Source organism: Trichoplax adhaerens, genomic scaffold (genome assembly GCF_000150275.1).
Source record: "Trichoplax adhaerens TRIADscaffold_42 genomic scaffold, whole genome shotgun sequence".
NCBI lineage: Eukaryota > Metazoa > Placozoa > Uniplacotomia > Trichoplacea > Trichoplacidae > Trichoplax > Trichoplax adhaerens.
The window spans coordinates 119746-138989 of NW_002060982.1; the positions used below are offsets into that span (position 1 = coordinate 119746).

Below are 19244 nucleotides of genomic sequence, written 5' to 3' on the forward strand. Positions count from 1 at the left end.
TGCTACTGCAATGTATAACATTTCAAATTTTATTTTCAGTAAGTTATACACGCGTAGGCAATAAATAATAATATAAATAAATAATAATGTTAATAAGAATCATAACACTATAATAATTATTTATAACACACCGAAATTACAATGTAGGCGAATGTACCGACGTACTCTACATGTACAATACGTGTATTTATGTACTGTACTCGTATATAAAGAACAACAAAGTCTAACAAGTTTCATAATACCTAAAGTACGAATACAGTAATGTCGCTTTTGAGCAAGGGAAGCCCACGTCCAGCTAAATCTTCCAAGCCGCGCTTGTACACGGCAAGATTTGATCCCTACAGTGCTGGAATACGTTTCCTTCTGAACAAAAAAGGGGTCGATTACGACTTTGTCTACATCAATATGCAAGACAAACCAGAATGGCTGGCAGATATTAATCCTGCAGGTCAGATTCCTATAATGGAAATTGGTGATGAAATTGTCTGCGAAACGATTGTGATTTATGATTACTTAGAGGATAAGTTTCCTCAGGTCAAAACTCAGCCAACAGATCCTTACTTAAAAGCCAAAGATAAAATTTTTATAGATCATACTAAAGAATATTTAACCGGCAAGATAACTTCGATGGTTAAAAATCCAACACAAGAAAATATTGAGTATGTCTGCAGTGTCTTGAAATCGATCAATAAGATCATGGGCGAACGAGGAACTGATTTCCTCGGTGGTACCAGCCCAAATTTCGTTGATTACTATCTATGGGGATGGGTAGAATTACTTTCTGCCTTGAAAGCCGCTCATGAATTATCATTCGAATTGGATAAAGACGAGTATAAGCATTATTGGGCATGGGTAATGAAAATGGACAAGGACCAACACATCAATAATGATCGTGAGACTCATAAGCTGAATCTAAAGTGTCGGACAGCATTCTTTAAATCTGTAATTAACGGATCACCCGATGTAAATGCTGGATTATAGACGTACTATCATGAATTTGGGATATTTGGAGATTAATTGACTGATCATCATTATCATAGGTTATGGTCAAAATCGACAAATCTATATATATGACATATATACAGTACTAGTTCTAGTCTTTAGCAACAGTAAATATTTAATTCATTTTGCCTGTTGGAGATGGCCTGTACTGTATAATGTTGCATATTAATAGATTGCATGTGGGAGATCATCTGTAGAATTATATTATTCTTGAACTCAATTATATCAGGACACGGTGATTTTTTCCAATGTCATATCTTTTCTGCTCGTTGTACATCAAGTTTTTGCTCAAATAAAGTCGATGCTTCTTCCCAAAAAGTTAATCAAGTAACCTTGTTGCAATTGTTGTGTACAGTATGTTAGTGGAGGCATGATGGAGGTGTGTTGTACTGTACGGTGTACCTTGTACGCTGTTCACTACAGTAGTACCCTGGTCACCGCACCTGTCTACTGTACACAGTACTGCACAGTAGACAGGTATGGAGCACTGATTTACAGAAGGCAGCACTGTAGATCTTCTGTAAGTTTGATGTAAATTGTTTACAGTCTGCATGAACTGCAATTGCATTGCAACCAAGTTGAGATGCGTTGGAACATGATCAAAAATTGGATTTGCTAATGCCATATTAGTGCACTAGCTACTGTATTCAAAATTGCATGATGTCGATGTTAAGTCAAGGATGTGAGCGACCAGCTAAGAGTAGTAAATTACGCTTGTATGGGACAAGATTTGATGCTTACTGTGTCGGATTTCGCCTAATGCTTATGGCTAAGGGAGTTGATTTCGAATTTGCTTTGCTTGATATGATTAACAAGCCAGATTGGTTCAAAGAGGTCAACCCAACTGGTAGAGTACCTACTGTGGAATTTGGAGACGAAACGGTCGGAGAGACCTTGGTGATTTACGATCATATTGAAAATAAATTTCCAGAAAAACCCATGCGCCCAACTGATGCTTAGAAAAAAGCTAAAGATGCTGAATTAATGTCGCGTTTCGCTGAGCATTTTGCACCTCACATCTATGGAATGGTTAGAGCCCCGAAGGACCATATAGATGCTGTCAAGTCCGGATTAGAGAAAGTGAATAAAGTTTTACCTCATCGAGCAACTGATTACTTTGGTGGTTCCTCTCCCAATTTAGTTGATTTTTATGTATGGGGTTGGGTAGGATTGCTACCACCTTTACATAGAGTTCATAAACTAAAAGCAACTACTCGGAGGGTCATCATAACCATTACTTGGCTTGGTTGTCTCGCATGAAAGAACATCCTTTAGTTCTGGCTGAACGAAAGTACGTCAAAGTCGATGTGGATATCCAGACACAGTTTATACAATCTGCACTCGATGGAAAAGCAAATCACTTAATTGGGTATTAAACTTCATTCTATTTTAGAGATTGTAACGAGCCTTCAGTACAGTAGTGTACTTTAAAGGAGAGAATTTGCTTTTGTTTAAATTACTTTGGATCAATTTTGCTAATTTAATATGATTAGCGGCTGTAGATCCATTCTATAATTTTACATATTATTTATTTTTGTTAAGTTCATGCAGCGGAGAAATTCTATAACTTTACATATTAATTATTTTTGTTACATTCGTGCTGCCAAGAAATTAAATGTACGGTAATGTTTTACATACTGTAGATGTAAGTGATTGCTTTCAACAGTGCTGAAATTGATTGATCTAGCTCACGTAGAACAACCCATGGAAGCATAGGCTATTAAAAAATAATTTTTTGCGATTTAAGGTATATTAGACTTATTTACTTAAAAGGTATATCGCATTATTATAATATTGGACAGAGTCTGTGATCTTGTTTTAAGTTTTGATCCAATTTGCTCCTTAATCTCATAAAGACTTCTCTTGTGTACAAACTACGTTAAGGTACAGTATTGCACAAAATATATAAATAAATTAATACCGTTGTAGATGATATAATTTAACTTTGGATAACTTGCATTGGTTTGCATTCTGAGATTTCCCGGATTTATAATCTGAATTTGGGATTTAGAGCATCACCTAAAATTTGATACAAACTCATGATAGCCAATATTGCGCTGTGGAACAACGGAACTATATTCAGTATACTAATGCACATTATTTGAGGACATTGTACGCACGTATGAGCAATTATAAGTTCAATTTATGTTATTTCCGGGATCGTATAAGCACACGGACTACAAATTTAACTAACATTAAATGATTTCAGAATCTGTGTTAAAGTTTTGAGGTATGCATGTTCACTGTGTATTGTGCCGCATGTACGTTGCCTGGGATCGTACTGTTCATATTAAATTAAATTAAATTTAATTTATTACGCATTGGACAAAAAGTATCAAAGGATATTACTGGCTTTATTGCATCAATTAGAAAATGATTGCAGTTCAAAGTAAAATTGAGCTGCAATGGAGTTTACAGGTACGGCTTGTAAAAGTGCTTGATTATGCAAGCCTTCCAAGGATTGCCAGATTCTCCGATAATTTTATAATACAGTATATTTAATCCATCCATACCTATATAGAGCTGGGTAATGGGCAGCTTCATTCGATTTATGCTAATGAGGTATAGCATACTTTTCGAGGATATTGATTTTAAAGAATACGCTATGAGACAGTCTTAAAGTTACCTATAGATTTTGCTGTTAATCGTGTTCTTCGCTACAGCAAACGCTACATATTTGAAATGTTATTAACAGTGTTTAGTATGAACTTTGTACGCGCCCACTACAATGTTAATTTGATTAGCGCTTTGTCCTAGGATTGAGTTCTACAAAGAAAGAAATGGCAAAGTTTAAATGTATGATATGTGGCTTAATTTTCTAATAGTAGGAAAATGACTATCAATAACTAAAGGTATTTTTTCAGCATTATTTGAATTGGGTAATTTGTAAGATTGCAATTTATTCAACGTACTAAGTGCACCATTGGTATACTATATGGCCGTTACTATTTTTTACGATAAGAGACTTCATCAATGCCGTTGACTGAGGGCTGCAAATTACTGAACAACCAGAATTATGTAAAAAATTGAACTATCCAAGTGTATAACGAATTTCTAATATTACTATTTATTATTTTTCTTTTGTAAAAACTGATGTAATTCTCTTAAAGAATCTGCCACAATTAGGGGAAAATATCAGTGTTGATAGTGATCAATATAGTATTTAATCAATTGACTCTACTTCTATGAGTATTGTACCTTTTAGTATCAGTGTTTTCTAAGTAAAAGTCCTGTATTTATGGGTCCTTTAACCACAACAATTCCAGTTATTATTAATATTAACATTATTAATAGAGTTATTTACCGTTACTAGATTTAAACTATTTTTATAGAATCCATTCGCAACTGATGACGAAACACGGTATTAGCAGATGAAATACTAATAATAATTAGTTTTGGACCCTCAAGCGGATCTCTGAATTCCGATCAAACTGCAAAATGGTAGCAGTAATTACGTAGCTTCATAATACTATAATTCCACTATGTTTTAGATTTACACGATATCAATAGCAAGTAATGAAGACCTTTGCAGTAATTTTACTGGTATTCACCTCGATAAAGTTGATCTACCGTTAATAATGCTCTAGAAGTTTAAGAATACATGCTTATTAATACTATATTCTGTAAAGTCTAGATTTACATTCCAACCATCAACGATTTTATAAACTATCATATTTAATTTACAATGTATCACTTTTACTGTCAATATTTTAAGATTGAATCAATATCAAGATGATTTCCTATTTCCTTTACAGCATAATCTATTGATTTAAGTGTCGAATATGTCAATAAATGCTTCAACCTCAAATCAATATGTTCATTAAATAGAATCACATATATAGTCATTAATCCGGTAATAGAAGGATAGAGCTGATATAGTAATGGTGTTTCAATGCCAGATGTTCATCCAGTAAATGACGTCAAAGATGACAATGGTCGGAATTTAGCTGATTGGAAGTTTCATGATCATAGTAATGTCTCTATGAAGATGATTTATTAAAACTGATAAAACAGAGCTGATCTCACTTATTATAGCAGATGGTCTTGAATGCAACTCTAGGTGGCATATTGTTATGATACATAAAGACAGCTGACAGTAAAGAAAATTTATATTTCTATTGCTGCATCATGGCTTCCAGAAAGGTAAAAAATCATAGAATTTTATTTCAAGATAAAATTGAAGATAACTCCTCTAAAAAATTCGGCACTGGGAAATATAATCGTAAAGCGCTAGATGCTATATTAAAATGTGAATTTTGGGTGGAAGAACAAATCAGAGAATTATATCACGTAGAGGTAAACTGACACGATATCACAATTCTATATTACATGATAATTATTGGTTTGTGCTGGTAAAATATAAACTGCTAAGGCATAGAATTATTGTAAATTGAGGCATTTGAGGTTTTAAATGTTTGCTACTTCCACGGGCTATATTTTGTCATCATACTTCCTTGTAGGGCTGCTTAATGCAACAAAGCACATTATTGTCATTATTATCATTACATTTAGGAAAAATTACGTTTTCTAAATTGCCCTAAATTTGGCTGATATTGCGGCACTAATATTCCTATTGGAAGCAAATTGTTAGATTTGAGCATTCGTACCAAATGTGATAATTAGTAGGTTATTCGTCAAGCCATGCTATAATGAAAGGGGTTATGACATCTATTTACGTGCAATTACTAACGAAACCAGAACATCCTAGTCAAACATTAGCTCCAGTTCTACAATTTCAATCAATTTGTACTACTCCTATATTAGCGATATTACCAATAATCTAAGAATCTTATTTAATGTTATCTTCAGAATTTAGTACTTCACCTGACCCAATAATATCTTTGCTTTTGATCTTAATCACCACGAATTACAAGTAGGGTTAATGTTCTAAGATAAATATTATTTATTATCGTTAATTGCCTTCATACAGTAATATAATAAATCAATAAGGAGTTTTTTGCTTCAGTTTAGCATCATTAATTCTAGTATAATCTAATTAAAAGTAAATTTAATTTTCACACTATCTATTAAAAATCTGAGATTTCAGATTATGTTTAATTATATCTAGGACTACAAAGAATTACCTGTACATATTGATGTCTATGCTCTGATGGATATAACGGATTCAACCCGGCAGCGAAATGCAATCGAAGTAAGTGTATTCGTATATGCAGTGTCATAAATAATGATCCACTATTAAGTATATTAATGTTTAAAAAAATTTTAATAGCCATTGCAGCAGGAAGGATATTTGGATAGATAATTATAATCATGGAGTTGGTACTAAATTTCAGCAGTTAAAGTTAAAATTAGTAGAGACTAAATCTAGCATCCTACCGATCATAGATTGATTTATGGAATACGGCTCTTGATTCAACATAACTTATTAAGTCTAAATTTGTTAGTAATTAAAAAATTTTGCGATGACACCATTCCAGTTAGTACGAAAATATTGACAGCTTTCAAACCAACTCCGCATTAAAAGCCTAAGATTTGACAGCGATATATTTAAGAATGTTTTCTTATTGTAAAATGCTATCATGTACTCTCTGCAATTTGTTCTGTTTCTTTTAACTTTTTCCTAAAGATGTAAAAGTACAGTAATTGTTGTGGTCTTAAATCATCTTTTGATAATGAAAGCCAAACGAATTCTTTTGTAATAACAAGCTAGCAAGACTTAATCATAATTTTAAATCTAAGCTTTTCTGAAAGTTTTTAAAACACAAATGAAAATCGAATTAATGACATTTTAATCTAGTCAACATTTGCTATTAGCTATCAAACTACTAAGTAAAAATATAATGATGCTAACTAGAGGCAGTAAATTCCTATAGCATTGCTATTAATACCAGAAAATTGTTAAGTCCAATTATGTACTGCATGTAGGTTATTTTCTCATATAATCAATAGTAGAGCACTGTCCATGGCACTACCTATATTGCACAAATAAAAAAATAGATTATAAATAATGGATCATATACGACACTTTATGTAACGATCAACTAACGGCATTTAATAGTAGAGTGAAATTAGAGGATTTGATATGACAATATTTGATAATACGGCATCTAAATTGTTCTAATCATTCATTTCCCTACATTTATCTTACGACATTTTCCCCATTTCTGTTTAAAATAACTTTATTAAACAGTTATGTATCGACATAACAGCATGTAGCTAGGAGATTCTGATAGCCTTTGGTATGTCAAATGATCAACGCAAAGTAATCAATATCTTCATTTTGAATAACTAGTTTGTATTTTGATTTATTAAGGATAAGGAGGCTGAAGGTAGTTTAAAATTTTTCTGACTTGTTTCAATGAGTCAGCTACTTAGTATAAATATAAAGTATCTACCTGTATTTGCAATGTTAAATTTATATAAAATCCTTTTCTGACACACTATGAAATTTCGCATATCGCATCATACGATCCAAAAGAGATACAAATTAAACTTAAGTTTTCTTTCGTGTTATTTGTTAGTTTTAGGAACCTAAATTTTGTTTATTAACTTCTCTAGAAGCGTTTGTCTTAAGACAAGCTGGAAACAATTATTTTTCAATTTTTAATTGTTTCTTATTTTCTTATAGGCCCAACTCAGAAAATCGCCTTCCCCAAAGGAGGTAATATTAAATTTATAACTATCACTGCACGGTATTAACGTACTGTCTATTTAACGTCAATCTATGTAAATTTCAAAACGCTTCAATATTGATTTTGTGAAGCTGTTACTAGATATTGAATATTTACTTCCAGTATCTTTACGAAACTTAGCTACATTATGTATAAGTCGATGACTAGAGATTAAATTATAGTCTATCATTAATTTTCGTAGAGATTATGTAGAGCCTTTCCTACCTCGCATAATTTTAACATTTAGTTCTAATTAATTAAATATGAAATGGATTAGTTAAATTATTTGTACTAATAATTAAGTTACCAAATTGTCACACTCCATGTATTATATCAAGCTACAATTTACATTAGTGATACTATGGGATTTCTGTAGAATCAGATAAACTAATATAAATAGTTTGCATTGCAGTTAAATTTAAATATAGCCAATTTGAAATTAAAGTAATCTTTAATATACTAGAAAAGTAGTAGTGACAAGAATAGATTCAGTGGGCTAATTAAGTCGTTAGAAAAGCAGCCTAAGGCGAGAATTCTTTGCTACTGTCATGTAGATTTACAAGCGACAAGCCAATAGAAGTGAATTAAGCACTGAAAATAATAAGCTTTCACCAATACTAATTACTTTTATTTTTATGTTAATCTAGAATTTCGTCAACGTTTTAATGGGTAAACTTGAAGAGTTACATCATTTAAATAACTGAAACTAGAATTGACGTAAATGTTGCACCTTGCTTGTGGTTAAATTGGATATAATAATAGTAGAACCTTGTCATATCGTACAAATATATATTAGCCACATAAGATGACCGTAATTCAATAAACCTTAAGGAAGGCTAATCGATGACTTCGATATACTTCATATGCAAAATGATTATTTTTGATTCGATTCGATTTGAATGTTTATTAATGACGTAAAACTGTATTCTATCCTGTCAACCCTTTATAAAAATTAATATTATTCTGGTTATAGATTGTAACAATCCGAATTTTGAGATTTAATGATCCTTTGCATTGTGTATAGTTATTACTATTTATTTGTAAAAGTGTCTTCAAATCCGCTGTTTTTCTAATAGCAACTGAAGAAACTTTTTCTGTAGGTTTTATAAATAAAATGCTGAATGATGTACTTATTATCCGTAAATGTAAGTGTGTTATGGCTAGACTAAATGTGTAACTGTGTTGGTGTACATAGATATTTACTTTAGACTATTATACACTCTGAAACAGGGCCAATATTAGACTGCAATTACCTCCATTATTTACTTCTCAAAGTGCCACTGTACTGTCTACCTGATGATAACGAACCTTAGTTATTATTATACAGTGTAAAAGTGTATGACATATGCATCTAAGTCTTGGGTATTTTATCCTAATTAACGGCATTTCTATCACTAACTGGTATTGCATTATACTCGCGTGGTAATCATTTCATAGAATAATTTGAAAAATGAATCAAGATTAATAAAAGTAATGAATGCGTACAGCGCGGTTGACTTCCTGTATGAGCTGATGTACTATTTTAATCATATATCCTTGTAAGTGATTTTCATATTGATTTAACTGTCTATCTGTAGCTTGCGTATAACAAGTTACTGTGAATATACATATTTTAGTGAATATTTGCACGGCTACAGATAGGTAAACAGGTTTAATGACCAGATAGCACACTAAGAATACAGAAGGCTGAGTGTACATTAGTTCAGATGTCTAAGGTATAATTTCAGTTTACTATGTGCAATTGTAAAATATCCACAAGTACAATCCTGGACATAATCCATAGATCATCACGATGTATAATGTGAATGATGAAAAAATGTTGTTGGAGTCACAAAAATTTTGTCAGTACGAAGGTGATTTATTTTGCTTTGACTAAAAATCGCCAATTTAATAACTTGATTGTAAATCTTGTAGGAAAACAGATGCTATAGTAAAGGTAAAAAAGCCCCGATAATAAATGGTACGATAGCCATAGCAATGCGTTAGGGACTGGAGTTTCAAAGATATTGCATTTAAGGGTTGGATTAGTTGAAATTCGCTATTGATTAAGTGCTGTAAAAATGCAAAACGCCTCGGTATGCAACATTAGCAGGTCTCAATAGCTATCGTCTGATTGGCTCGGAGTGACTCGAAGGAGTCCTATTCAAGCATAACGCTGGGTATTGACATTTTCGATGTTGCTTTAAGAAGAATAGAGGCTGATTCTTTTGCAAGCAATTCCGTCTGAGATGTCGCTGTGTCTCTGAAACGTAGAACAGAATGAACTTTGTAAGTCTAATAAAAGAATGATTAACTTTGTTCTCAAAGGACTCTAGTGGGCCCACTGACGACTACAATATTATTAATTAATAATATAACACGGATACTAGCAATAGTTATACAATTATCTAAATGTTAGCTTACGGCCAATGTCTGAAGTTGGGCGCTACGCGTATTGGCCAGTATGCAGTATACAATATAGTATAATTTATCCGATTGAGTCATGCGCGTATACTGTACAATGTACATGTACCGCAAGCAAGGGTTCCTCTACCAGTTAACCTTTAACCTTAACTAAGTACTGCAGTGTACAGTACTTTATACAGTAATTTACAGTAGCCTGTACTGTATAAAAATGACTCACATCAGCCAAAACTATCAAGACTTTAGTAGCCAATGATACGATGTATGCGTTCAGAAATCTGGAATAAATGACTCAAATCAGTCAAAATGATCAAGATTTCAGTAGCCAATGATACAATGTATGCGTTCAGAAATCTGGAATAAATGACTCAAATCAGTCAAAATGATCAAGATTTGTGTAAGATTTTAGTAGCCAATGATATGCGGTCAGAGATCTGGAATAAATACAGTACTGTAGACATGGACGACATACAGTATATCATTTACAGTACAATGTACTGTCAATTCAGCTTCTTTTCCAAGCTATTGAATGAATTTCTTTGGCTAATCACAGGCTGGTAATGAATCAATGGCGCAGCACTGGTATGATAGAAGCGCTTTAAAATAAAAATAGTTTGACTTTATGCAGTAAGAATAAGACTGCTATAGCCAGATATTTCGAACTGAAGTTACGATAAGAATACCTCTTATTTGATCAATCGTTTATTCATCATGATTGAACCACCAAGTTGTTAAAACAACTTTTTCAAAAGACAAGAAACGAACATTGTTAGAAACTGCTATACTAAAGGTTGTGGTAAACGTCATTATAGGATACACGTATGTACGAATATAGACACGATGACAAGTTCTCTTGTTTTCATCACTACTGAAAGTATATATTTGAAAAAAGAGTTGATCTTCAAGACCCAGTAATAGTAGACTTGCATAATGAAATATTGCTTTGTCTTGGTAATTGCATGCCTTTAGCCAAAACTTGTCAATAAAATGATGACCAATGTTGATCAGTTTCGGTCACATACATTACAGATACGTTTTCCTGTAGTTTTTAGGACATTGAATGCAACTCTTCATGGAAATTTGTTTACCGCCAACTTTGACATTAGAAGATCCAACTCTTTAAGATAGTACTCGTATTATTCATATTTACTTCATTTGCTGCTTGTTGTGATAGTGAATTTCATTGAATGGATCAACTGTTATGATCAATGCATGAATAAGAATAATAACAACACTATATCCAAAGGTAGTGTACAGTACCTTTATTGTCAGCCAACGTCAATGGTCAATGCCAAATAGAATAACATAATGCGATCACTATTTCATGTAATCAAAAGATTTAATTAAAACTCAATCTTCCGCATAGGCTACAAGATAAGAATGCAATGATGAACAAGAATTTGATTGAAGCAGCAAGTTCTGAACCTACCAGATAACACATTTATGAAAGCTATACCGGATATAATAAATATAGTCGGGATATCTTGCTTTTTTATAAAACTCAACTGTTCATTTGCCTTAAAGGACTCAATTTCGCTACAAATAGATCGCATACTAGGTATCGCTGTGTTCATACACTATTTGGAAAGGATATTGATATCTTCTATATCTGAATAACCTGGATCATGTGGCAAATAGTTCTTCTTAGCGCTATCGTTGGGCTTATAATTTATATGTTTTATACCCACTATATTCTGCCCTTGTATCACTTCAAAAGTAAAGATATACCACACCCGAAGGCAAAAATTGTTTTCGGTAATGTCCTAGATGATTGGTATCATGGCAGTCATGTAAATCAAATACGAAATATACAAAACTTTGGTCGTGTCTATGGAACTTTGATTGGAACAGTTCCTATCATATGGATATCTGACCCTGACATGATTAAGGAAATAACTACTAAAAAGTTTCATTGCTTTGTTAATAGACATCAAGACATTCCATTAACTATCGATGTACTATGCTACGGTATTGTCATTGCACGCGATGAGAGATGGAAACGTATCCGTCGAATTCTGTCTCCAACTTTTAGTACATCCAAATTAAAGCAGGCTCTAGTCGTAATTAATGATACCAGTCAGCAAGTCGTAGATAATTTGATTCATTCATTGTCATCAGAAGAATGCCATCAAACACAAGCTATCAATTACACCAAGATGTACACTACTGCTATTCTGAAATCAACTTTAGCAAATTCATTTGGCGTATATTCAGACATTACTAGAGATGGTAAACTTGGTAAGGCAATCCACACCATCTTTCATAATCAGGGTTCGGCGGTAATGTTAGCATCTATTTCGCCTTTTCTAACGAAGTATTTTGCTAAATTAATACCTGGTACATTCGAAGCCTTCAATGTTTTAGATGATACTGTTAAGCAAGCAATTAGGGCTAGAAGAAAGGAAAATCCTTCGAACAGACGTAAAGATTTATTAAATCTGTTATTGGAATCACAAGATAGTGAAACATTAAGCGAAAAGGAAATATCTGCTCAGGCAACAACATTTCTTCTTGGAGGTTATGAATCGACAAGAAATACATTAATTTTTGCAACATATTTAATTACTACTCATCCTGAAATTCAACAAAAGTTGATCGATGAAATTGATAGCTATAGTCCTGATCAAGAATCATTAACTTATGACGTTATATCTAAATTACCCTACTTAGATATGGTTGTTAGTGAAGTACTACGCTTATATCCCTCTTTTCCAGAAATTAGTCGTGATGTAGAGCAGGATGTTACTATCGCAGGAGTAAAATTATGCAAAGGTGATGCAATTAAGATTCCAGTGTATGGTATACATCGTGACAGTGAATTTTGGCCAAATCCTGAAAAATTTTTACCGGAAAGGTTTAGTGCTGAATCGACCCAAAAACGTCATAATTGCTGTTACTTACCATTTGGACTAGGTCCTCGTTCGTGTATTGGTTTGAGGTTGGCGTTATTTACAATTAAAGTATTTCTAGTAAAGCAGTTGCAACAATTCGAATTTAAGGTTTGTGAACAAACTGTTACTTCTTTGGAGATTGAAGCTAAGGCGTCGTTGTCGCCATTAAGCGATCTCTTTGTGCAAATAGTAAAAAGAAAATAAATTTTATCGTTTAAATTAAATTAATCCAACGAATTGAAACTGATGCAGCGCTTAAATATACAGTATACTATTTACGCTATTTAAAACTATTTAAAAATCAATCCATGGATTGATATTCTTAATTTGATGTCTGCTTTACGTAGAGTATTAATACTGAATAATCATGTAATTGCTTATGATAATTATACTGTAATATTTTGTTGAAAGAAAATTACTAGCAGTGTCCTGCTATCGAAAGTGTCGAAGTTGTTCCTTTATTCGAAAATTAATTCAATTAGTAATCAATCTAAAGATCTTCCAAGGAAGAGCAACTCATGTCGTATTCATCCTGTATTTTGTGGACTCCTTGTCATTTTAACTTTATTTATGGATAGTATTCCTTATCGTATCATAATTTTATTACGCATTTACAGTGGATATTTCTATTGTGTCTCTAAGCTATGACCCTACTAATAATTAAGGAGCTTGTTTCTGCATAAAAACGAGTGCATGTGTTTTGATTATACACCACCAAAAACAGATCGAATAAATAAATTATTATTTATTCAGTGCAATACTAATTCGATTGCAGCGATCGCTTATAAATTATTTATTACTAGCTAGTCTTGTAGTTAGCATACAGTAATGGCTAATATATACCGTTGTATTTAACGTACGATTGCCGTGCAATCGATTTTACATCTGTCAATAGTTTTCGTTCAATACAGCATAATCGACTGATGGCTACTAAAACTAATTTTAATTGCGGTCCATTTCTAGTGATAGCCAAAATATCGATTAATGTTTATCAAACCCTCCAAGGACACATATCGAAGGTTCACTTCTTAATCAGTTCGAACCAGTTATACCTGCAAGGTTGATTATTTGTTACTATTAATAATCAATATTCTAACGAGCAGCTTCGCTTTGCGAACTAATTCTAGTACTAATCTGCTGGACGAGTTATAATAATGAGTATAGAATTAACCATGAGACTTGTGTACAGTACGGTACGCAGTCATGGGCTACTAAATTCGGTACTATAGTTCATGGTAAGGTGCGATAATGACCAAGGCAGGGACGTCAGTTGCCCCTGGCAACCACTGAGAAGACCATCTAGCCATCTTGGATAAATGTAATAGCTGAACGCCGAGCGCGAATCTGCAGTTGATTTCTATACAAATACACTATGCAAGTGTGCAATCTTGACTAAGCGAGAAAAGAGTCAACAAACTGATAGTTGCGTGACTACTCTAAATTTATACTCTTTAGTCAGTTTACGATTCTCGATTTTGGACGCGTATAATATATAAATTAATCGGCCTGAATTATATTCATGGTCAATCATGGATGAACAAATCAACTATATCGATTCTGGATTTTTATTCGGTGATCAACTCTTCTACCCTGTAGCTATTTTACTCATTTCATCCATACTAGCTTATTTCTTATATCGCAATATTATTGCACCACTGTACTATTTCCAACGCTTAGGCATTCCCAGTCCAAAACAAACCCCTTTCTTTGGTCATGTACTAAATATCAACCGTGATGGCTTTCAACATACTTACTTAAATTACACAAAACAAATGGGTCCTGTATACGGTTTAATGTTTGGCCGCGTACCTGAAATGGTAATATCAGATTTAGATATGGTCAAAGAAATTACTGTTAAGAGATTCAATCAATTTATTAATCGAGCTGAATTAATTAATCTTCCTAAAGAATCTCCTTTCTATGACGGGTTATTACGTTTACGTGATCATCAGTGGAAGAGAGTTCGCGGCTTACTTGTGCCAACATTTAGCGGTGCTAAAATGCGACAAATTATTACCATTATGAATAATATTAGCCAAGGTCTAGTTGATCGACTGTTACAAAAATGCCAACAAGACGGTCAGATTGATATTTGGCAAGCTTATGGTCAAGTGACGATGCAAATTATATTAGCGATCGCTTTCGGTGTCGAATCGCACGGTCATAATGGATCTGACAATCTAACCAAGTCTGCTCGACGTATTACAGGAGTAGCCACTCGATTAATAGTATTAGTCCCGCTTTTCCCCAGTTTTATAGTACGATTATTACTTACGTTGAGGGGAAAAGGACGAGATGATGCCACATTTTTACGTGATACTGCTATGAAAGTGATTGAATCAAGACGCGCTCATGGTCTGTCGTCTCGTAAAGACTTATTACAATTAATGATCGATGCTGGAGATAACGGTAAACTGACTGACACCGAAGTTATTGCACAATCCATCGTTTTCTTAATTGCCGGTTATGAAACTACAAGTAATGCATTAGCTTTTACCAGTTATCTACTAGCACTTAACCCCGATATACAAGATAAATTAATTAAGGAAATTGATGAAAAATGTCCAGACGAGAATGCAATCGATTACGATACTATATCGAATTTAACTTACTTAGATATGGTTTTAGATGAAGCTATGAGAATATATCCGCCAGCCTTCCGATTCAATCGAGAGGCAAGTGAGGATATTACTATTAACAATATTTTTATACCTAAAGGCATGACTGTCACTATTCCAATTATCGCGATACATCATGACCCCAAGCTATGGCCTAATCCTGATAAATTCGATCCAGAACGATTTTCAGCTAAGGCTAAAGCAGAACGTAATCCATATAGTTATATGCCGTTCGGAGTTGGTCCAAGAGCCTGCATTGGGATGCGATTGGCTGTTATTGAAGCTAAACTAATATTAATTCGAACTTTGCAGCAAGTTCGGTTCACCGTAGTTAAAGAAACGCCTATTCCTCTGAAATTTCGAGGGGGTGTTGTCACTTCGCCTAAAAATGGAATACGATTAGGATTAACCTCTAGAAATGTATAGACTAGGTTATTATTCATGCACTAAAGAATTGATTCCCATCTAGAAATCTGTTAGCCTGATCAAGCTGAAAACAGGAGTCTTCCTGACGGAAGTGAATTTTATGATCTCGTTTTACCTTCATGAAAATAGTTCAACCCTCGTATTTGTAATACGAATTGTAACAAAAACATTATGCTTTTTACCTTATATAAAATGAAAGCATAATAACAACCATATTTCAAAATTAAATTGTAGGGAAGTTATAGGAAATTAATTCTGTTTGGATTACTATTACAATTTATTATCGAAAAACTACTACATCTTGCATCATTTAAGAATTGCAACATGTTATTTAAGTAACTGAAAAGTTTCGGAATGTGACTACATCAAGTACTTAAAATTATATCCAATAACTAACTATACTACACGTAGTCAGATCAGAAGTTATCTATTACGGCTCATGGCATAACACATCATCCTGACGTACAACGCCATTCTTTATTTGCTAATACTCTGAGATAGAAAATTTATACGTGCTTCTATAAATTTTCGAAAGCCTGGTTAAGATTAATTCTCGGAAATTTCGAGTGCTGTTTTTATCAGAGGTCAATAGCTACATAAGTGTTTCATTACAAGCTTAATGGAAATTTAAATTTCTGTTAGTTGTAAACAAGACAATAGCATGGAAAAAATCCGCTCTATCTTAGTTATTATAAACAGATGCACTCAGTTTTATCAAAGACGTATGGAAAGATAATTACCACCAATCTAAAATTTAAAATAAATGTGATTATAGGCGTACCTCAAAGTGATCCCTTTCGGTTAAGAACCTTAAAGAATTAAAATCTTAGAATTATATCGTTCAGCTAATACATCGAGCAACATATGTATATGAATAAAAATGAGATTATTGTTAATATATAAAGTTTCAAATCTCGATCAATATATGTGAACACTTTTTCTTTGTATCAAGCTTGCATAACCTACTACATAAATTCGATTACAATTATTGACAAAAAGTTTTATGTTATTTTATTCTTGAATTAAACTTTTCAAAATTGTTATGTGTCGGCTACGTTATCAATTGATTAAATAAACGCTAAGATCGCGAAGGCTATTCTTAATGATACTCCGCCGGCAAATCAAGCTTGGATCCCTATATTCTCCCTCATAAGCAGTTTCAAACTGAAAAGCTATGCTAAAACAAGCTCGTCTTCATCCATTCGCATTAATAAAGTTTATAAAAATTAAACATATGTTAAATCGAATATGCATAAAAAGATAGGAATTGACTGTTTTCTTTACGTTTACTGCTTTCATAACAAATCTGAAACGGGATAGCCAACACTTCCAAGAAAGCATTCTATAAGCTATCTGCTCAATTGCTACGACTCATTTAATCCGAAAAGCACTAAAATGGTATTTGGCACAATATTAGCATTGACAATATATCTTACTAAACTTAAGGACTATGCTTTCTGAAACGCTATGAATATGATACGTGCTTTGATGACAGAGAAGAATCGGTTATAGCTAAATAATGGAAATTTGCATTAGAAAACTTTCTCACATCAATTGGTAAAAGGAAAATCATAAATAAATACTTAATAGTCTCTTATTTAACCTAGACAGTGAATTTAAATTTAAAATCCAATACAATATTTCTTGTAGTAACCATTTGAATTAATATACGTGTATAAATTGAATAGATTTAAAACATATAAAGTGGTCTATTAATTAATTACTAGATATAATATACACAAACTGAACAATTGCAAGCTATTTAATAGGGCAGAAAATATATTCTATACACTCAATATACTACAAAAGGTGGCTCGAATTGAGATATATTAATTATAGTTATCTTTAAAACTTAATCGTGGAAGAAAAGACTTGTAATCGTAAGTTCTGACTAAAGGAGGATCTAGTACTGTTTTAGCTCATAATTTCGAAAAATATTGATATATTTAGCCATAAATATTACTTGCTGGTTCTATAAAAGCAATTGTAAGAAATTATTTACAGATTAAATAGATACCTGTCACCTTATTAGCTATCGCTAACAAACAAGCAGTTAAATATCTTTCCAAAGTATATCTGTAAGAAAAATCTCCAACTATCGCTAAAATAACACATGGAAGATCTAATAAATCAATATAATTTTCTCCTATTTATTTAAGGTTACATTACTGCTAAGAATACATAAGAGTTTATTATAATGCTAGTCATCGCTACTCAAAACAATATGCACGTAGATTCACATATAAAGAAAAGATCTTGTTTTTGTGGATTAAAAACTACAATAATTATATCCATTTCTTCATTACAACAAATAAAGCTTATGAGCTACAAAAATAGTATTATTATCGTGTTTAATCATATATATGTACTGGTGACGGTATCGGTATTGGTAAAAATGATAGTCAAAAAATCTCTTCATCTTGTAATATAGGCATTCCTGGCAACAAGAAAATATTTGTGCTATCTAATTATAATCAGTGTTATGGTATGCTGATATTTAACTAAATTTGATCTAATTTGCTTATTTTAACATTTTATGTTTATAGAGTCTAGTGGCATTAGTTTAAAGCTCTCCAGCCAATCCCTTATCCTCAATCTTGCATAAGTAATACATTGTATTAGGATCTAATAAATACATCAGATTCAAATTATATCTTATTAAAATCAGCTACGAATCCTTAAATCTAATGAAAATGAGTCATATTTGCATATGTTAACACACACAATCTTTTTCAATTCGGTGGTTGTATTCGATGTCTAAATAGCACATTTATGGAATACTTTACACGGTAACTTATCATAGATAAAAAATGATTCGTATGATGCAATGTAAAGCACAGCATACCATAGTCCTTAATGATAAAAGTTGTGCCTGCACACTTATTAACTGTACGTCAGTTATAGCAATAATATACTAAATTCGGCCTAGGCCGTAAACGAAATTAATAAGGCAATTAGGTTTTCAATTAATTTTTTCAATTCAAATACTCTTCGATTTTCTTTAATAACACTAAAAGGCGTACTAAATTATGGCAACCTACAAATACTGACAAGATAGTTTATTTCAAAGCTTTTTAGACTTAGATCTTATTACTGCTAACTACTTATCAATCGATTGAAAATATATTTAAATTAAATAAGGATTTTAAAAACGTCCATCATAATCTGCTGGTGGCTAAATTAGAGCTCTGTTTTCTTCAATTTTCCATAGAGTCTTTCTACTGATTAAGAAAGCCACCAAATAAAATTTTACAATTTCATTAATCATTACG

At 32.5% G+C, this 19244-nt stretch overlaps 5 protein-coding genes across 5 annotated transcripts; all 5 read left to right on the forward strand.

Annotated features, from left to right (window-relative positions):
- Positions 1-261: 261 nt before the first annotated feature.
- On the forward strand, positions 262-981 carry TRIADDRAFT_34018 (uncharacterized protein; the record flags this gene model as incomplete). Its single annotated transcript, XM_002118275.1, has 1 exon — positions 262-981. One exon carries the CDS (start codon positions 262-264, stop codon positions 979-981), a length of 720 nt encoding a protein of 239 aa, XP_002118311.1.
- Positions 982-1662: 681 nt separating this feature from the next.
- TRIADDRAFT_62360 (uncharacterized protein) lies at positions 1663-2262 on the forward strand (the record flags this gene model as incomplete). Its single annotated transcript, XM_002118276.1, has 2 exons — positions 1663-1899; positions 1963-2262. 2 exons carry the CDS (start codon positions 1663-1665, stop codon positions 2260-2262), a joined length of 537 nt encoding a protein of 178 aa, XP_002118312.1.
- Positions 2263-5130: 2868 nt separating this feature from the next.
- Positions 5131-8338, forward strand: TRIADDRAFT_62361 (uncharacterized protein; the record flags this gene model as incomplete). The annotated part of the gene is made up of 4 exons (XM_002118277.1): positions 5131-5298; positions 6071-6154; positions 7592-7624; positions 8282-8338. 4 exons carry the CDS (start codon positions 5131-5133, stop codon positions 8336-8338), a joined length of 342 nt encoding a protein of 113 aa, XP_002118313.1.
- A 3324-nt stretch (positions 8339-11662) lies between these two features.
- Positions 11663-13132, forward strand: TRIADDRAFT_62362 (uncharacterized protein; the record flags this gene model as incomplete). Its single annotated transcript, XM_002118278.1, has 1 exon — positions 11663-13132. One exon carries the CDS (start codon positions 11663-11665, stop codon positions 13130-13132), a length of 1470 nt encoding a protein of 489 aa, XP_002118314.1.
- Positions 13133-14457: 1325 nt separating this feature from the next.
- On the forward strand, positions 14458-15972 carry TRIADDRAFT_34020 (uncharacterized protein; the record flags this gene model as incomplete). The annotated part of the gene is made up of 1 exon (XM_002118279.1): positions 14458-15972. The coding sequence occupies one exon, from the start codon at positions 14458-14460 to the stop codon at positions 15970-15972; it is 1515 nt and encodes a 504-aa protein (XP_002118315.1).
- Between the last annotated feature and the right edge of the window lie 3272 nt (positions 15973-19244).